Consider the following 17,293-nt stretch of genomic DNA (forward strand, 5'->3'; position numbering starts at 1 on the left):
TTACCCTGCTGCTCAGAACAGGGTGTTGGGCTCTGTGCCAGCCGGACACATGGCTGAGCTCCCCTGCACAACACAAAACCCGGTCCCTGGCCCTGCACAGGGCTGCCGGAGCGGACTGCAGGAGGAGGAGCTGCCGGCCGGCTCAGAATGCAGGGAGGGGGGGGGTGGGAGGAGGAAGCTGCTCCGGAGTCCAGCCCGGGACTTTCCTGCAGCCCTCCCAGCCGCTCACTCTGCCGGGGGAGGGGGAAATCCCGGACATTGTGAGTGCTTTACAAATTCCCCCCGGACGCTATTTTTAGCACACAAAAGGAGGACATGTCCGGGTAAATCCAGACGAATGGTAACCCTAGATTTATTCAGGTGCCCAAAAGTTTGGCATTGTGATGCACAACACCTAAATCCTTTTGAGCAGTGTTTCTCAAACTGGGGTCGCCGCTTGTGTAGGAAAAGCCCCTGGCAGGCTGGGCCGATTTGTTTACCTGCCCCGTCCGCAGGTCCGGCCGATCGCGCTCCCACTGGCTACGGTTCGCTGCTCCAGGCCAATGGGAGCTGCTGGAAGCGGCGCGGGCTGAGAGACTAACTGGCTGCTGCTTCTAGCAGCTCCCATTGGCCAGCAGCGGCGAACCGCAGCCAGTGGGAGCCGCGATCGGCTGGACCTGCGGACGGGGCAGGTAAATAAACCAGCCTGGCCCACCATGGGCTTTCCCTACACAAGTGGCAACCCCAGTTTGAGAAACACTGCTTTTGAGTATCAGCCCTTGGTTCATCCTTGAAGGTGCTTTCTAATGTCCTGATTAGTATTAAAAGTTACCAGGAATGCATGTTGAAAAGCCATTTGCAAATTTTAAAAATATTAATGAAGCGATGTGTTCTATGTCATTTAATTCAAATAATTTTTCTCCTCTGCATATTTTACCTTAATTTGAGTCGTGATAGTACCACTCGATACAAATAACTTGCAGGAAAGTGCTTTCTTCGCCCAACAGGTAATATAATAGGATGAATTGCTCCTACAACATATCCTTTGATGTAATATTCTTCCACTTTTGTTGCTATATCCAACACAGAACTGATCTTGATAGCTTCTGGATTTGAGGACACTAAAGGAATTGAATGAACAGAAAACATGGACATTATGCACAAATGTTACTCAGTATGCATGTGTTCATACATACAAATAAGCTACTTACCTATATCTTAATGTAGCACAAAAGATATAATAAATCTATATTCCCCACTGTACAGATATACAAAATATAGCAGATGCACCGTTGACCAGGAATGATAGAGGGATAGTAAAAACAATGATAAAGTTATACGTCTTACAAAATAGGAAGATCAGAGTAACTTTTAATCAGTTTGGCAACAATTTAATGATCTGTCTGGCTTTATTAATAGAGCGTAAGAGCTGTGTCTGCATCTATACCTCCAACAACCCTTCCTGATGAAAAGGAAGACGACAAAAAGGGAACAGAATAAAAACTCTCTTTCTAAATTGGGATTCAGGCCTTGTCTACATGAAAGAGTTGCACTGGTTTAACTTAAATCAATTGTTAACCCAATTTGGTTAAAATAGTGCAAACCTGTGTGAACACTTATATTTTGGTTTAAGAGTAACGTATTCCTAATCAATTTAAGCTAAACTGAAGTAAGTGTGGTTTAGAGCAAAATAAATGTTCATGTGGAGGCTTGTTCTAGTTTAACAAAACCAGTTTAAAAATCACACTTTTAGTTAAACAGAACACTTTTCTTGTGTAGACAAGGCCTCAGACACTAATATTATCCTTATCCCATCCCAAAGTAAATCAAACAGTGTGCAGCGAGGGGCCATACAATGCCATCAGTTTTTAGCAGAATTCCCCCTGGTCACACTGGGGAGTTGTGCTCAAACTGTGATGGCTCAATATAGTCACATTTTCCAGTTGAATTAGCAGAAACACAAACGAGTACTTTTGGAGGCACATTTTATTTTGTGCTGGAGATGACCCACAGCTTTTGCACAGATAGAAAGAATTGTTTCATGTTCACTAGTTCAAATACTCTTGCATAATAGGTTGATGGTCTAATTTTCAGAGGTGCTTAGTACTTTCTACTCTCAGTTGGAGATGTGGGTGCTCAGCCTCTCTGAAAATCAAGCGGTGTTTACAGAAGGCAGAACCACTCTTCTCACTTACAACCCCAGATACAGTTGTCAGTATCATGTTTTCTATCCCACTGCACAACTGTGGACTCTAGAGAGGAGATCGTTTTGACTGGAATTTGACACTCTCCAGCAGTAACACCTGCTGCAAGTCCTTTAGTTCATTTTAGAGTTCTTACAGTTCCTAGTTTTTTCACTTTACGTTTGGTGGATGAAGGGAAGGAAGGGACTATGTTGTTCAATAGTATCAATGTGAGACTCAGATTGGAATTAAACACCGAAACCCTGATGGTAGTTTTTAGATTTAAAAAACCCTTTAAGTGCTGTTTTAAGATTTTTCTCTTTGTCTGTCTCTCCCTCTCAAAAGAAAATAACTTAAATTGAAATGAGTTCACTCTCCTTTGATTTTATATCAGCCTCTTTGATATAAAGGGGAAAAAGTACATACATGCACAATGATAAAGACACCGCTTTGAAAATGGAATCCTTATGGTTCAATTCAGGTTCCCTATCTCCCTCTTCTTAATCACCTCCCCAGAAAAGAGATGTGCTGTAGCACAATATACTCATGGCAGCATGTCTTCGCCCCACATGTAAAGGGTCTGTCTAATGTACAAATCAGAGTGTGTGCACCTATTTTCCATATCTCATGTAAACACACATGTAGAATATGCAACTGACCGTGACACTTTCATTTAATCAGCCTTTTGGGATTTGGTGGTTAAGATTAAATTTGTGATGTCTAATTTTGGCTCTGCCACTGATCTGCAGTGTGGTCTGCAAAGTCTCAATCTATCTGTGCCTGGTTCTCCTGTATGAACTGGGGATTATATTGACATGTATATCACAGGGTTTTTTAAGGACTAATTAGTTAATGTTTGTATAGTACTTTGAAAAATTACAGCACTGTGTAAATACTAAGTATTATTAAATTGTATCTGGGGGGAAAGCCTGATGCCTGTTGTGCCCTCTGCCACAGGAATCTTGCTGGCACAGGGCAGATTTCTGACAACAGCTGGACAACACACTGTGGGGAACATTCTTTTGCTCCTCTGGGCAGGAACAACATGCACCCCCACATATGCACTGATGGCAGAATGGGCACTAGCATACACAAATCTAGATACTCCCACTAATACAAACTATGTCCTTGGGGACATGATGCAAGGGCTGTTGTGTTATCTGGCTGTACCTTACAATTCACTATTGTACAGTACAAAAGCAACATTTCTTGCTAGTTGTGTAGAGGTGGGGTGTAGGAAAAGAGGCTCATTTCAAATATCTTCTCCCCCCACCCTTTGCATGCTAGATGACAGGATTTAGCCCTAAGTGAACAGAGCTATCAGATTCCTAACCATAGTTCCTTTAAGCACACTCTGCATAGTGAAGCCAATGGACATGTTCAGGTTTACTGAAAACACATATGGGATAGCTTAGACTGCATGCCACAGCCAAAAAAGCAGGTATGTGTAAGGCATGGCCCACTTACCTCATGTTGCAAACTGTTGCAACTATTCTGAATTTTAAACAGAATTTCTATCTTGTTGTGTTCTCTCACAACAGCCAATCAAAACTGTTACAATAATATAATCCAGACATTTGAAATGTAAAAGGTGAAGGTAAATCAATTTTTTATATACATTTGTGTTTATTCAAAATGATAGGGCACTTTTTATTGTTTGAAATTTCAGAAGGCTGATATGAAGAACATAGACACAGGTTTCCCCTTTCTACTAAAAGAAGAGACATGAAGGAGGCATAATGCACTATATGAGTGTGGGGAAAATTCTAGTGATCCCCATGTACGTTTTAGTTGACCTTCCAAAATACTTTAGTCAAGCTGTTTATGTGAGACATACTTCATAGCTGCGGAGATAAAATTGGCACTAAGAAATGGACACTTAAAACCACAGTTGGGTAGATTCTCTACTCTATCCCACTCCCTTTATTCCACTCAAGTGGTGCAAAGTGAAGACTGATTGTATCTTCCTACCTAGGGATTCTCCTGGTGTGGGGGAGCCTCCAGTGGGCATGGAGCCAGTCTTAAGCCACCATCCCTGCAGCTAGGAAGGAGCATGTTAGGGACAAGAACGAGAAGCCAGATCACAATGTGCTCTAGCTCTGCTTAGTTGGTTGATAGTTCCTAGGCTGCTTTAACTGGTGTAAGGGCTTGATAGAAAATCAGTGTGTTTTAATAGTCTCCTTGATAAGCTCTTCATTCTGTTTCTTTGACCATAAACTTGTTGAGTTTAGACGCTGTGCTTATTATACTTTCATCCCAGTATACAATAATATATGTAAAGTGGGGATAGTAAGGCTGTCAAAATAAGATTTAAAATTTTTTTTTTACTTGGGCCCAGATCAGGTACTTAGGTGTAAAAATTCACACAATGAGCAGTACATGCTGGGCACGATCTTCTTTTTCCTCAACCAGTAGACACTGAAAGTGCTATGAAGACAGCATTCAGTTCTCTGACACCATGAGATTCATGTTGCTCAGAAGTGATACAAGCTGGTTGATCATAAACTATATTAACTGAGCTCTTAATAGAGCTCCCTTTATCCCAAAGATACTGGTGCAACAAGATGCAGGATGGAGCTGACAGTTTATACGAAGGAGAAAAGGTACAGGTTCAAAACAGGCCCTACAGTAAATTGGCCACTCCCCGTATTCCATGACCAAAACCAAAGTTCACTATAGTTTAGAATTTTCCTAGTAAAAGAGGGCGAGAGCAAGTGTGTACTGAGATATTGTGTGTGTGCATGTAAACCTAGCTCTGAAAGGCAGAGGTACATGAGAATATAAAATATATGCACACAGCTGACATTGTTTTTCACAGATGGGCCTATATTTTCAAACTTAGGTGCCTAAAGCTAGGCTTCTAAATCTATATTTAGGCAATTAACTAAAAGTTACCTGAATTTCAATGTTGTTGAGCACCCATAATTCCCAATGAAGTGAATGCAAACTAGAGGTACTAGGCAGCACTGAATATCAAATAACTTTTAGTCAAGTGCCTAATATGGATTCATGAGTCTAATAATATGCACCAGGGTTTGAAAATATGGCCATAATTTTTTTTGCAATGCGACACCGGTTATTACATATGATGATGCTTAAAAGAGCCACCTTTCCCTCCCACCCGTACTAAGTACATATTGAGTTTAACATTGAAAACAACTAACTTCTTTAAAACACATCCCTTCCACACTGGTTTCATAAACTTTTGTGCTTAAAAATATGATTTAGAACACAGTGAAATATTTAGAAACTCCAAACAAACTTCAGAGTCAAGAAAAGAAGTTTTATTATCCTACACATTCATAGCAATACAGCAGCAGGTAGTTAATTTATGTATTACACAACCCAGCTCTAGTCCTGGAGTATATTGTTACTACTACTTCTCAATACAAAGAAGTTTTGTTTCCGGAACCAAACACGTGAATGAACAACTCCTCTTTCTAATTAAAAGCTAAAAATACTGTTGGTTGTCAAGTACTATAATTTAGTACAATATTATGTTTTCTATTCATCAAGTCATGCCACTTACTTAATCATCAACATTTCAATATGTATAAACATGAACATTAATGTAATCTGGCAGTTCAAATACCTAGTTCAATAGAGGTCAGACTTTTATATTTATTAAAATATTCCTGTACCAAGTCACATAACAGATAACATCACAATTTCCCCCCTTTTGACTCTTTCCACTTATCAGTGTATTTACTTTAAATCCCAGCCAACAAGAACATCTAGTAAAACGGTTAGTTATAAAATGTGAGGTCCTACAAAGTAACTGCAGCACAGAGCTGTCTGTTGTCAGAGGGCAGCCATCTGGGCTTGTTTATTTGTGTTTCAACTTTCTGGAACAGGGAATTACTCTGTTAGAGACGGGACACCCTGCAAATGGAAGTACCCCACAGAGTACTGTCTGCCTCTAAATGTACATAGAGATTTTAATTTTATTTCAGGCGCAATTTTAAAACACCCGTAAGCAGTTGCAAAGTAAGATGTAGAAAGAAGGATTTAAAAATAGGCTCATTAATAACTAGTCTATAAGATTCTTACTAAAATATCTGCCATAAGGCTGAAAAAATGTTTCCTTATAGCATCTTAGAAGCTATTTCCACATAAAGTAATGAGTTATGAGTATAGGTTTTTGGAAGATGAATACATTTTAAAAAAGAGTTATTCATTTAGGGCGATTCCACCACTTCATGCTGAGTGTACTTACTTTTGTGAGTAGCCACACTAAACTCATGTGAGTGTGTGTTACTCAAAGTCAATAAGGATGGCAGAATCTGGCTCACAGGAATCTAGGAAAATCTTTCAAGCAATTTTTGTCCAGTTTCCTTAATAAGGACAACTGTGTAACTTTTTTTTTTGTTTAATATGTAAGAAGTTTCAACTTTAATTTTATCTGAGGACCTTATATTTAATATTTCCAAGTAAAAGGCTGGTATATTGATTACCTTTGATAAGGTAAATGAACTACACTTTCTCTTATTTTAGTCAGAAGAAATAAAAATAGTAAAATGTAATTCCTCCTTTTGCAAGAACTTATAAGATATAAAATAGAAGAAAAATACCTTCTAAAGTAAAATCCAGCAATACATATTCATAAGCAGAGTCAGTCTTTGTTTCCACTTGCGGTCTCTTCAACGTAGAAAATATTTTTCCAGGGCTGCTATCATCTGGGTCTTCTAGCTTTCGTAGTCCGCACCCCATGGCAAGATCTGCAAAGAAAAAATTGCAGGAAAGGGGGTGGGGAAAGCAGCAAGTTCTGTTACTCTGAAAAAAAGAAGTAACAAACTTCACTGCCTTGGATTTTGTTTACTAGTAGCCATAAATCCAAAGACAGAAAAATTTCAGTTCCCAAGTTAGAAAGTGAAGACATTTTCTATTAATTTTTTCATATAAGCATTGCACCCATAATGACTTCAAGCTACTAACTCAGCAAAAGTGGGCTTGATTTTACAGAAACGTACAAGCTGCTACAACTTAGCAGAGATTTTCCATGCCACGTCAATTTACAGCCAGCCCCCCCATCAGCGTTCTGTTGCAGAGGACACCAATAGTGCTTTGTCTATCCCTCTTGGCTGACTGATAATGAGGCAAAAAAGAACTGAAATAATAAAGTTAGAGGGAAACATATATAATTACCTACTGTCAGAAGATCTATTCAGATGCAGTTGTAAATGAGAGGAAAAAGAGCAAGTCAGAATGAAAGAATGAGAAAAGAGAGTCTCAACATGGTTAGAGACGAAAATCATTTCCAGAAAGGAAGTCAGCTTCAAGAGGAAATTGCTTCTGGCATCTCAAAGGGGAGGAAAGTAAATGAAAAGCAGTTTAGACTCTATTTTAGATTTGAAAGTTTGGTTCCTATTTTCTTTCCACAGGAATTTTCTTTCAGATGGTAAAGCAAACATGATCATGCTGTAATAAAGAATTTTCTTGGCAAGAAGAGTATATATGATTACAATAAAATTTATTTTAAAAAATCCAGGTTAATAAGATAATTCAACTTTTGTTATATTTTATTTTAAAAAGTCATACTAAAATGCACCTTATGTTAAACCAAAGAGACTGTTCTTTCAAGTTATGCAGTATGAACAAAGTTCTGTGGCCATTTCCCTTCCATTCTTCAAGTACATTAAGTAGTTTAAGACTTTTCTTTTATCAGACTTGCTACAGTGATTAGTACAGCAATGGATTTTCATCTTAGTAAAGAGATGGTTTTAAATCACATCACACAGCTCTATGAACTTGTAACATAAAAGAGCTTTTTACAGTGGAGAAAATGGGATATGGTGTAGCAACAACATAGACACAAGTGACACAGTAGACCCAATTTTGTCTTCAGGTGCAGGAACAGAACTCACACTGAAGTCACTGGTTCCAATTCTGCCCTAACATACAACCCAGTGCATGCAGTTGTACCAGGATGTACATCATAGCAAGATAATAGTCAGTGATTTCAGTGGGAGATGCGCCCATGAAACATAGAGGACAGAATTTGGCTTAATGTGTGGTATTTTATTACATCAGGATAGCAGTTTGAAAAGGCGGGGTCTTTTGGAAAGATCTCATGTACTGTATTGTTTTAGCTGAGCTGGTTATGGTGAGACACAGAGAGAAGGGAGTTTGATTTTGCTGTCAATTTGCATACAGTGTCCTAACTAGAACTGGACAATTCATTGATATTTTTTTTTTGGCAATTCAAAAAAAAAAAAAATAGGAGGAAAAAATTGGTTCAGGTCAGGTTGAACCAAACCCAACATTTTTTGGAATTTTCAGTGAATCGAAAAAGTCAGAAAAATTTTGTTTTGGATTGTCAAAGAGAGAAAAGAGCGTGAGAATGACCTGCTAGTCTAGTAGTTAGGACATTCATTGGGGAAGGGATGGAGGGAGATGCCTGGGTTCTAGTCCCTCCTGCACTGAACACTGAAGTATGTAGACCCACCCCAAAATATCCTTTAACCTGGGGATTAGGGCATTCACCTGGCAGGGGGAGACCTGGATTCAAGTCTCTGCTCCAGAATGGGAATTCAAACCTAGATCATCTCCCCCATCCCACATGAGTGCCCTAATCACTGGGGTAAAGGTTATGAGGGGGCAGCTCCTCCTCCTCCTGTGGTTTCGGTGTGTGAATATAGCCCCAAAATCAGAATAAGATGTTTATTTAACACCAATTAACTGTTTTGACATTTCTAAAATCTTATATATTTTTTTGTTTTGACAAGAACAATTCACTGAAATCAACATGAATTTGTGAAATGTTTTGGTTGACTTAAATCTGTATTTTTGATCAAAGAAAGGTTTTGCCAAAAAAAATTCACCCAGTTTTAGTCCTAACCTCTCTTTGACTACCAAAATCTAATGCATTAAATTAATAGTTTTATGTTCTCTGATTTTACTCCTGTTCCACTGTAGTGTATATAATGTTAATACATAGTTTGTGCTTTCATTTAAGAAGTTTACCAGTAATTAGTCCAAAAAAGCCATATTCTGTGCATCCAATGTGCTTCATAGCTCCTTTGGGTCAATTAAGCCAAGGGTGGAACCAAAGATTTCTGAGATACAGAACATACCTCAAGTACTGTATCAGAGGACCTAGAAACTATTTTGGATCAGACTTCTTGCTCTGACTTGCGAGACTACTCCTTTCAGAAGAGACTCAACTGGTTGGAGCTAAGTGAGTCCATAAGGTGGGTGCATAACTGGCTGGATAACCGTACTCAGAGAGTTGTTATTAATGGTTCCCAATCCTGCTGGAAAGGCGTAATGAGTGGGGTACCGCAGGGGTCTGTTTTGGGACCGGCTCTGTTCAATATCTTCATCAACGACTTAGATATTGGCATAGAAAGTACGCTTATTAAGTTTGCAGATGATACCAAACTGGGAGGGATTGCAACTACTTTGGAGGACAGGGTCATAATTCAAAATGATCTGGACAAATTGGAGAAATGGTCTGAGTTAAACAGGATGAAGTTTAACAAAGACAAATGCAAAGTGCTCCACTTAGGAAGGAAAAATCAATTTCACACATACAGAATGGGAAAAGACTGTCTAGGAAGGAGTACGGCAGAAAGGGATCTAGGGGTTATAGTGGACCACAAGCTAAATATGAGTCAACAGTGTGATGCTGTTGCAAAAAAAGCAAACATGATTCTGGGATGTATTAACAGGTGTGTTGTGAGCAAGACACGAGAAGTCATTCTTCCGCTCTACTCTGCTCTGGTTAGGCCTCAGCTGGAGTATTGTGTCCAGTTCTGGGCGCCGCATTTTAAAAAAGATGTGGAGAAATTGGAAAGGGTCCAAAGAAGAGCAACAAGAATGATTAAAGGTCTTGAGAACATGACCTATGAAGGAAGGCTGAAAGAATTGGGTTTGTTTAGTTTGGAAAAGAGAAGACTGAGAGGGGACATGATAACAGTTTTCAGGTATCTAAAAGGGTGTCATAAGGAGGAGGGAGAGAACTTGTTCACCTTAGCCTCTAAGGATAGAACCAGAAACAATGGGTTTAAACTGCAGCAAGGGAGGTCTAGGTTGGACATTAGGAAAAAGTTCCTAACTGTCAGGGTGGTTAAACACTGGAACAAATTGCCTAGGGAGGTTGTGGAATCTCTGTCTCTGGAGATATTTAAGAGTAGGTTAGATAAATGTCTATCAGGGATGGTCTAGACAGTATTTGGTCCTGCCATGCGGGCAGGGGACTGGACTCGATGACCTCTCGAGGTCCCTTCCAGTCCTATAATCTATGAATCTATGAATCAGGGGTCTTTGAGGAGGAGGACAACCTCAAACAGTCTATCTACTTACTTTTGCCCCTCAGCTTGGAGTAACACTGGCCGTGCATTGTTGAGGATGTCTTCACACAAACATTTTAAATCACTGGTGGGCTGACGTGCAATAGACATCTTATTGCAGACTGCACATATTTTAAAGATGGACCTATTGTCCTGATATTCCATTTTGAGATTAGGGAGTGATGGGCACCACATAATGAACTAAAGCAACTTTAAAGCTGTACTAATTTTCTAAAAACGAAACAAACTAATCTTACTAGTTACTAAGGTTTCAGACAGATCCAACACAAATGCAACTGACAGGGAAAAAATTGATACTTCCTAGACCCACAGGCAGAAAAACAAGGAATGAGAGAATATTTGGACCAAGCATCTCTCATAATTATGGTCTGAATGCTCAGGTCTTTAGACGACGCAGGCACATGAATGCAAAGGTTAAGAGATCAGCATTCTAATAAGAACTATATCAATCACTATTGACATAAGACATTTAATAAAGTATAGGCATGTACAAAATATGCTTTTAGGATTCCTATTACTAAGGGTTAAATTAAAGTTGGCTTACTTTCAAAAATCTAGAAAAAAATGAACAAAAAAAGATGAGAGAGGCTCTCAGAAACTTTGGGCTCAAATTTGAGAGGAACTGAACAGTTAGACTGTAAAGCATACTGTATGAAAGAGTTACATGAGTTGAACCATACCAGACTACAAAACTATTTCACCTTAAATTACATTTCCCTGCTAAATTCCCTTCTAGTGTCCAGAAAGACCACTGTCTCATGATCTAGGGATGATGCTGTCTGCCCAAATCAGGAGTCCTAGAATAATGAATGAAGGTAGAAAATGTCAGCATCCACTCTGAAGTGGATGGGTACTTCAGTATTCAAATAATTTATATACAGAATTGCTCAGTATTGGCTCAGTCCCCCCAGCAACTACTATTATTTTAACCTTATACTAAATCTTAAAACCTAATACTAAAAAAAAAAAAAAATCTTTGCTTTTACATGAACAGCAAAATAGTTCTCACACTTGTAAATGTTTTTTTTTTGAAGAACTGTCAGTATTTTTTTTAGTTAAACAAAATGTATGTTTAAAAAGCTATAGCGACATTAGTTAGTTGTTTCTTTGTAGCAACATTTAAATGTATAAGAACTGTTTCACGGTTCATGAAAAAGTAAGAAATTTATTTAGTATAGGGTTTAAAGAGAATATTTCATAATTAAATAATGGATATTTACCCTGCAATAACTGTGGTTCTTTGAGATGATGTAGTCAGTTTGAATCACACTGGAGGTGTGCATGCACCTCATGTTCATGAACTCAGAATCTTTTGAATAGCAGTATTAGTTGGGGCCATGCATGCACCCTGAGACTCCTCATGACCCAGTCAGAGGGCATACAGGACGGAACGGCTGCAACGCTCTTTCAGTTCCCTTGCAATTCTAAGTTCATGACTCAAACAAGTAAAGATGGAGGGTAGGTCGTGGGATCCACACTGACCACAACATCTTAAAGAACCCCAGTTACTGTAGGGTAAATAACCGTTCTGTCTTCTCTATGTGTCAGTGTGGATCCTACTGAAGGTGACTGTCAATAAGTACCCTCTCAGAATCATGGGAATGAGTAGTATCCGCTACATCAGTTAAATAGAGATTGGCATACTATTCTCCCAAACTTGGTATCTTATCTAGTAGTTAAGATCGGTGCATAATGCTTGACAAATGTGAGTGGGTTGCTTCATGTGCCTTGCAGATTTCGGATATCGGCACATTTCAGAAGTACGATAAGTATGTCGATTGGGCTCTGGTGGAGAGACCCTTACTAATTGGTGGGAGAAGTACACCAACCAGCTGGTAACATAATGAAATGCAGCATCCATTTTGACAGTTTTTGCAATGAAATAGCCTGACCTTTGAAGCGGCTAGCTATAGTCACAAATAGATGGAGCAGTGTAAAGGACAGAGAAAATTATGGTGGGGAAGGTAGTGGGCAAAGGTAGGGGGCCAAAAAAGGAATTGGATGGGGCAGCCATGGGTGACAAAGTACAGCAGATATTTGTTGGCTGTAATCTCTGACCATGCCCAATGGAAGTAGGGACAAGGCAATTTCTGGCATGGTGTTGACATGACTCTCAATATCCCTGTCAAATCTGCTGCCTCTGGGAGGGAGCCTGATGCACAATAGAGTAGGAGGATGATTGGCACCTCCTGGTTTTAACAGGGTTGCTTTTTAGGCAAGTGTTCCAGTTGGTGAATGTGGAAATAAAATTATTTTCTGCTTTGTGGGGACTGGTACAGGAATGTCTTGTGGTACGGCACTGGAGTGTAAATTCCCAAGAATCTCAGCATTGCCCTTGAATACATGAAGGAAAGGAATGCCTTTTCTATCTGGTTGCTGAAGAGCTCCATGCCCTTGAAGGGCAAGTATTCTATCATTACCTGGACTTCTTTTGGAATTTAAGATACCTGTAACCAGGAGGCCCAGCACATTGTGACTGCCATGGCCATGGATCAAGCAGCCATTTTGGGCTCCTCCATTGCTGTTTGTAGGGCTGTTTTTGCTACTCTGCCCTTCTTTGATGATGTATCTCAGCTCCTCCCTAGAGTCCTGCCAGACCCTTGATAGGAAGGGGAGTCACTCTGTCCCACATCAGAAAACTGTAATTTGCAAACAGTGCCAAGTAGTTCAGGATGCAGAATTGGAGGGAGGCTGACAAGTAAGTCTTTCAGCCAAATAAGTCAGTTTCTTGGGGTCCTTATTCTTTTGGCGTCCCCTTGGTGGACCTGAACTCTTCCTGGATCACAGATACCCCAAACAACCGTAGTGTCAGATGCATATAAAATGTTCAAAGCCCTGAGCTGGGACTTGACAGAACTTTTCTATTGGTTTGAAAGTAGGGCAAAATAAGGTTGGGGTGTGCCACGGTTCATTTGCTGAGTCCAATATTTTCCCACTGATTGGAAGAGCAATTCTTGTCAGCACTGCGAAGCTGAGGATACCAAACAATTTGTGTGTGTTCTCTTGGATCACTTCTGCCTCTCTATCAAAGCTTTCAGCTGTTCTTGGAAGTCCCTAAAGTAATTGATGACTGATGTTGGGGCTGAGGTGACAGTCTCAACTGGAGAAGAGGAGGATTCCTTAGGTGGGGAGGACACTTGCAGTGTTTCTCAAGCAATCTTTGCTGCTTCATAAAGAAGGTCCTCAGTTCCAGTGAAGAGGGGCTGGCTTTTGATGTCAACAATAATCAAGACCTCTCCTTTTTGCTGAAACATGTGATGGGACTCCACTCTGGGAAACTGGGGCACCAATTGGGCCACTACAGCCATTGTGGTAAATTGTATAGGTAATGGCCAGACTGCAGGTGGCCCATCCACTGACAGTAATGCACTAGTACCCAGTACGGGGTGCTTTTGGAGCTATCATTTTAGTCTACCAGGAGAGGGTTCCTGGCTCAAAACCAGGGAGAAGGAATGGCTTGGAGACAGCAAGGAGAAGTACATCTCTGGGAATGGTGGTGCCATTCGATACATGTCTGGTGCTGATGGTGCTGAGTCCAATGCTGAGAGGAGGGGTGAAGGTGGTTCCTTGAAGGTACAGCTCTGTAGTAGGATGGGCTCTTTCGTCAGTGCCAGTGTTAGTACTGGTGTAGATTTCTGTGTCAATGTCAGTATAGTCTCTCATGCCTTTTTTCATTGTCAGTGCCTTGCTCCTATCCCTCAATAGTGAAGGAGTAGTGTTTTGGGTCCTCCTTATGGAATGGGCATGTTGTCCAGTCTGAGCTTGCACTCGATGCAGGTGTGTTGCTTGGCATCTAAATTGAATGGTGCAGATGCATTTGGTGCCATCGTCATCAGTGCTGATCGGATTAGCACCAAGGATCCTGGTGCCAGTGTCAGTGGTCTTGGCACCTTTTTAGACTACCTCTTCCCACTGGAACTGGTGATATGGTACTTGGATTCTGGGGCAATTGCTGATATTAGTCTCAACTCCAGTTTGGAGGATTTCTCTCTCTCTTTGGGATCAGATGCAAACTTCATGGATTGTTGTTACACACACTGGGGGTGTAGGTGGTGTGACCTAGTTATTGGAACAGGAGCCTACTGGTCAGAGCAGAGCTGGAAAGAAGAACCAGAGTTGGGGTCAGGAGACAAGCCACTGGTTGGAGCCAGGAATCAGATGTCAGTACAGAACCAGAGTTGTGCTCAGAACCAGGAGTCAGGATGTGCAGAGCAAGGTAGAGACTACAGCTGGAGCAGGAACAGGTGCAGGTTGGAGCAAAGATCAGTACAGGAAGCAAGTCTGGCACAGATATGGTGTAGAACTTATTAAGCAGCTGCTGTTGTTACAAGGCTTAAATGATTATTTGCTGGCTCTTCTGTCCAATCAGGGAGCACAGTCACTTAGCTTGAGTTTATTGGGCTCAGTCAAGCTCATTGAGTTGCCAGGCAACTGCGCCCAGAGCCAGCTGAGTTCCTGACAATTGCTCCGAGATGTAATTTGAGACTCCCATATCTCAATTTTCAGGTTCAGGTTGAGACTAAGCAGTGGATGGAACACTTGTCAGGGATGTGTCCTTCCCAGAGGCAGGAAAGACATCTGCACTGCACATTAATAAGGGCATAAGACCATCGCATGAGGGTTAGAGTCCACTATTGCCAGCAGCTGATATGAAGTTGCTCACCCTGCAGTAGAGCAGTCTGGTGGGGGTGTCTCCCCCATCTTTTATATACATACATGTATAGGAACAGCCAAGAAAAAAGAATAATGAACAAATTAATGAGAAGGTGAAGAAAGGTTCTTCACAAAAAATTTGAGTCTGAAGCTCAAAAACAGTAATGGGTTGGACACAGTCCAGGTTCAGTTTTACTGTCATGGGCAATAAGCAGGGCCAGCTCTAGGCACCAGCATTCCAAGCCAGGGCGTGGGGTGGACCTTTTCAAGGGGCAGCATTCCGGTCTTTTTTTCTTCTTCTTCGGTGGCGGCACTCCGGCTTTTATTTTATTTTTGTTGTTGCTTGGGGAGGCAAAAAACCTGGAGCTGACCCTGGAAATAAGAGGGAACAGAAGGAGAATAGCAGCTGCTCCACCCTTTATGCCTTTACATGAGAGCATGAGGTAGCACAGGGGACATGTTCAGCCCTGAAAACACGAGGATCATGCACACCTACAGGGGGAGCCACAAGGACACATACTTGAAGATTATTTTTCAGAGAACAGAATATACCATTTACAAGTTACTTGGTTTGGCAAATTCTATGTATTTTGTTCTCTCTCACATCCTTTTCTGGAATATCCCCTAATCCAAAATCTCCCTCCTGGTTGTTTGAAGAAACTGATAGGCTGCCAAGGGAAACTTCTATTCCTCCACCTGGATGCTATTTTAACCTAACTTCCTAAACAGATAGTGTAATTAATCTAACACATATGAAAACATAACTCTGCTTAAGTGACAGTAATACAGTAGCCTTATTGTACAAGTTTACAAATTCATTTTTTAAACAATGCCCTGATAAATACAAATGTTTATATTTATCATTTTACACTATTCTAGTCTACTTGATCAAAAATAAGTTACACCATGAGCAGTAAATACAGGAAAATTTATTTGAATTAACCTTTTAGTTACAAAAACAGAGTTTTATTAGAAGTTACAAACTACAGAAACTTGTTTTTATTACTATATTTCACACAAACAGTTTTAACACAAAATTAGATGTTTGTTTTACTATTCTAAATGGTAACAGGTTTACTAAAATCTTAAGGTCTATGAATTTATTGTTTAAACATTTATTTCTGTACATCAACAGCACCTTACTGAACAAGGCTGCAGTAACCAGATTAAATGCACCTGGAATATATTATCAAAGCAAACATTCATCCGATTAGCTAAAATCCTGCATACTAATATAAGACAAAACTTAAACTGTATGTCACATGTCAGCTTTAGTTTGATCATGCTTCAATTTCCAAAAGTCAAAATACTCAGAAACTTTATTATGAACCACATAAAGAGCATTCTGTTTATATTTAATGTATACATTTATTATTAACTGCAGCTAATTTTGATGGAAAGAGGCTATGGTACAAAATAACAATATGGCTCTCTTAAAGCTATCATTTTAAATATATTTTAAAAATATTAATATCTCAAAAGGTCCAAAAGAGACCTGTACCCTTCTGCTACGTCTTAAATAAATTATTTTGTATTTACTTTAAAATGAGAGCTACACAGTACAGCTAGCCAAGCATGATAAGTGCTTACCACATTTCAAACTTTTTTCTTTTTTTTTTTTTTTTTTGCACAACAGGTTCTAGTTTTCTGATAGGAGTGTACAGATGTATCATTAAGACATCCTTATTATAGTTTTCATTTCTTTAAAAAATGACTTGTTAAATGTTTGTTTTCTTCACTTAAATAGAGAGCTGTCATGAAGTGAAGAAAGCTTTAGTCCAGGTGAGCTGAAATTACTGCACTACTTTACCTTTAACACATTTCTACAAACCTATCTTACAATAAAGGCGCATCCTTGAAACTTCCTACATTTTAAAACTATGCTAACATACAGGTAAAGCCATGTGTTCTGTTAGCGTTTACTAAATTGTTATTGGAATGCAGTTTGTTCATTAACGTAATGATAAAAAAATTGTATAAGACACAGAAAATTGTTGTCTTAATGCAACCTATTTTGGTAAATGCATTTTAGAATACCTTAAATACAAAAAAAAAATCACATTAAAATGGCAAATTAAATTGTTTTATGATGAAACTGAATTGTTTGCTAGTTCTCAAGAAAGATTAATATTTTGTGTTAATGCTACTTCTAACCTTTCAAAACAG

At 39.7% G+C, this 17,293-nt stretch overlaps 1 protein-coding gene across 4 annotated transcripts in view; it reads right to left on the reverse strand.

The window, feature by feature from the left end:
• RFTN2 (raftlin family member 2) overlaps positions 1-7,437 on the reverse strand; it is a 51,621-nt gene extending 44,184 nt beyond the window's left edge. For 2 of the 4 annotated variants that reach the window (XM_034786128.1, XM_034786127.1), the window contains exons 1-3: positions 7,312-7,437; positions 6,734-6,880; positions 917-1,100 (exon numbers count right to left, since the gene is read on the reverse strand). In XM_034786128.1, the coding sequence (XP_034642019.1) occupies positions 917-1,100; positions 6,734-6,880; positions 7,312-7,417 (437 nt within the window). In that variant the 5' untranslated portion in view covers positions 7,418-7,437. Of the gene's footprint in view, positions 1-916; positions 1,101-6,733; positions 6,881-7,132; positions 7,153-7,307 lie in introns of those variants that run through there. The other 2 variants (XM_034786129.1, XM_034786130.1) reach the window with 2 other exon arrangements.
• Between the last annotated feature and the right edge of the window lie 9,856 nt (positions 7,438-17,293).

This window comes from Trachemys scripta, chromosome 11, assembly GCF_013100865.1.
Source record: "Trachemys scripta elegans isolate TJP31775 chromosome 11, CAS_Tse_1.0, whole genome shotgun sequence".
Classification (NCBI taxonomy): Eukaryota; Metazoa; Chordata; order Testudines; family Emydidae; genus Trachemys; species Trachemys scripta.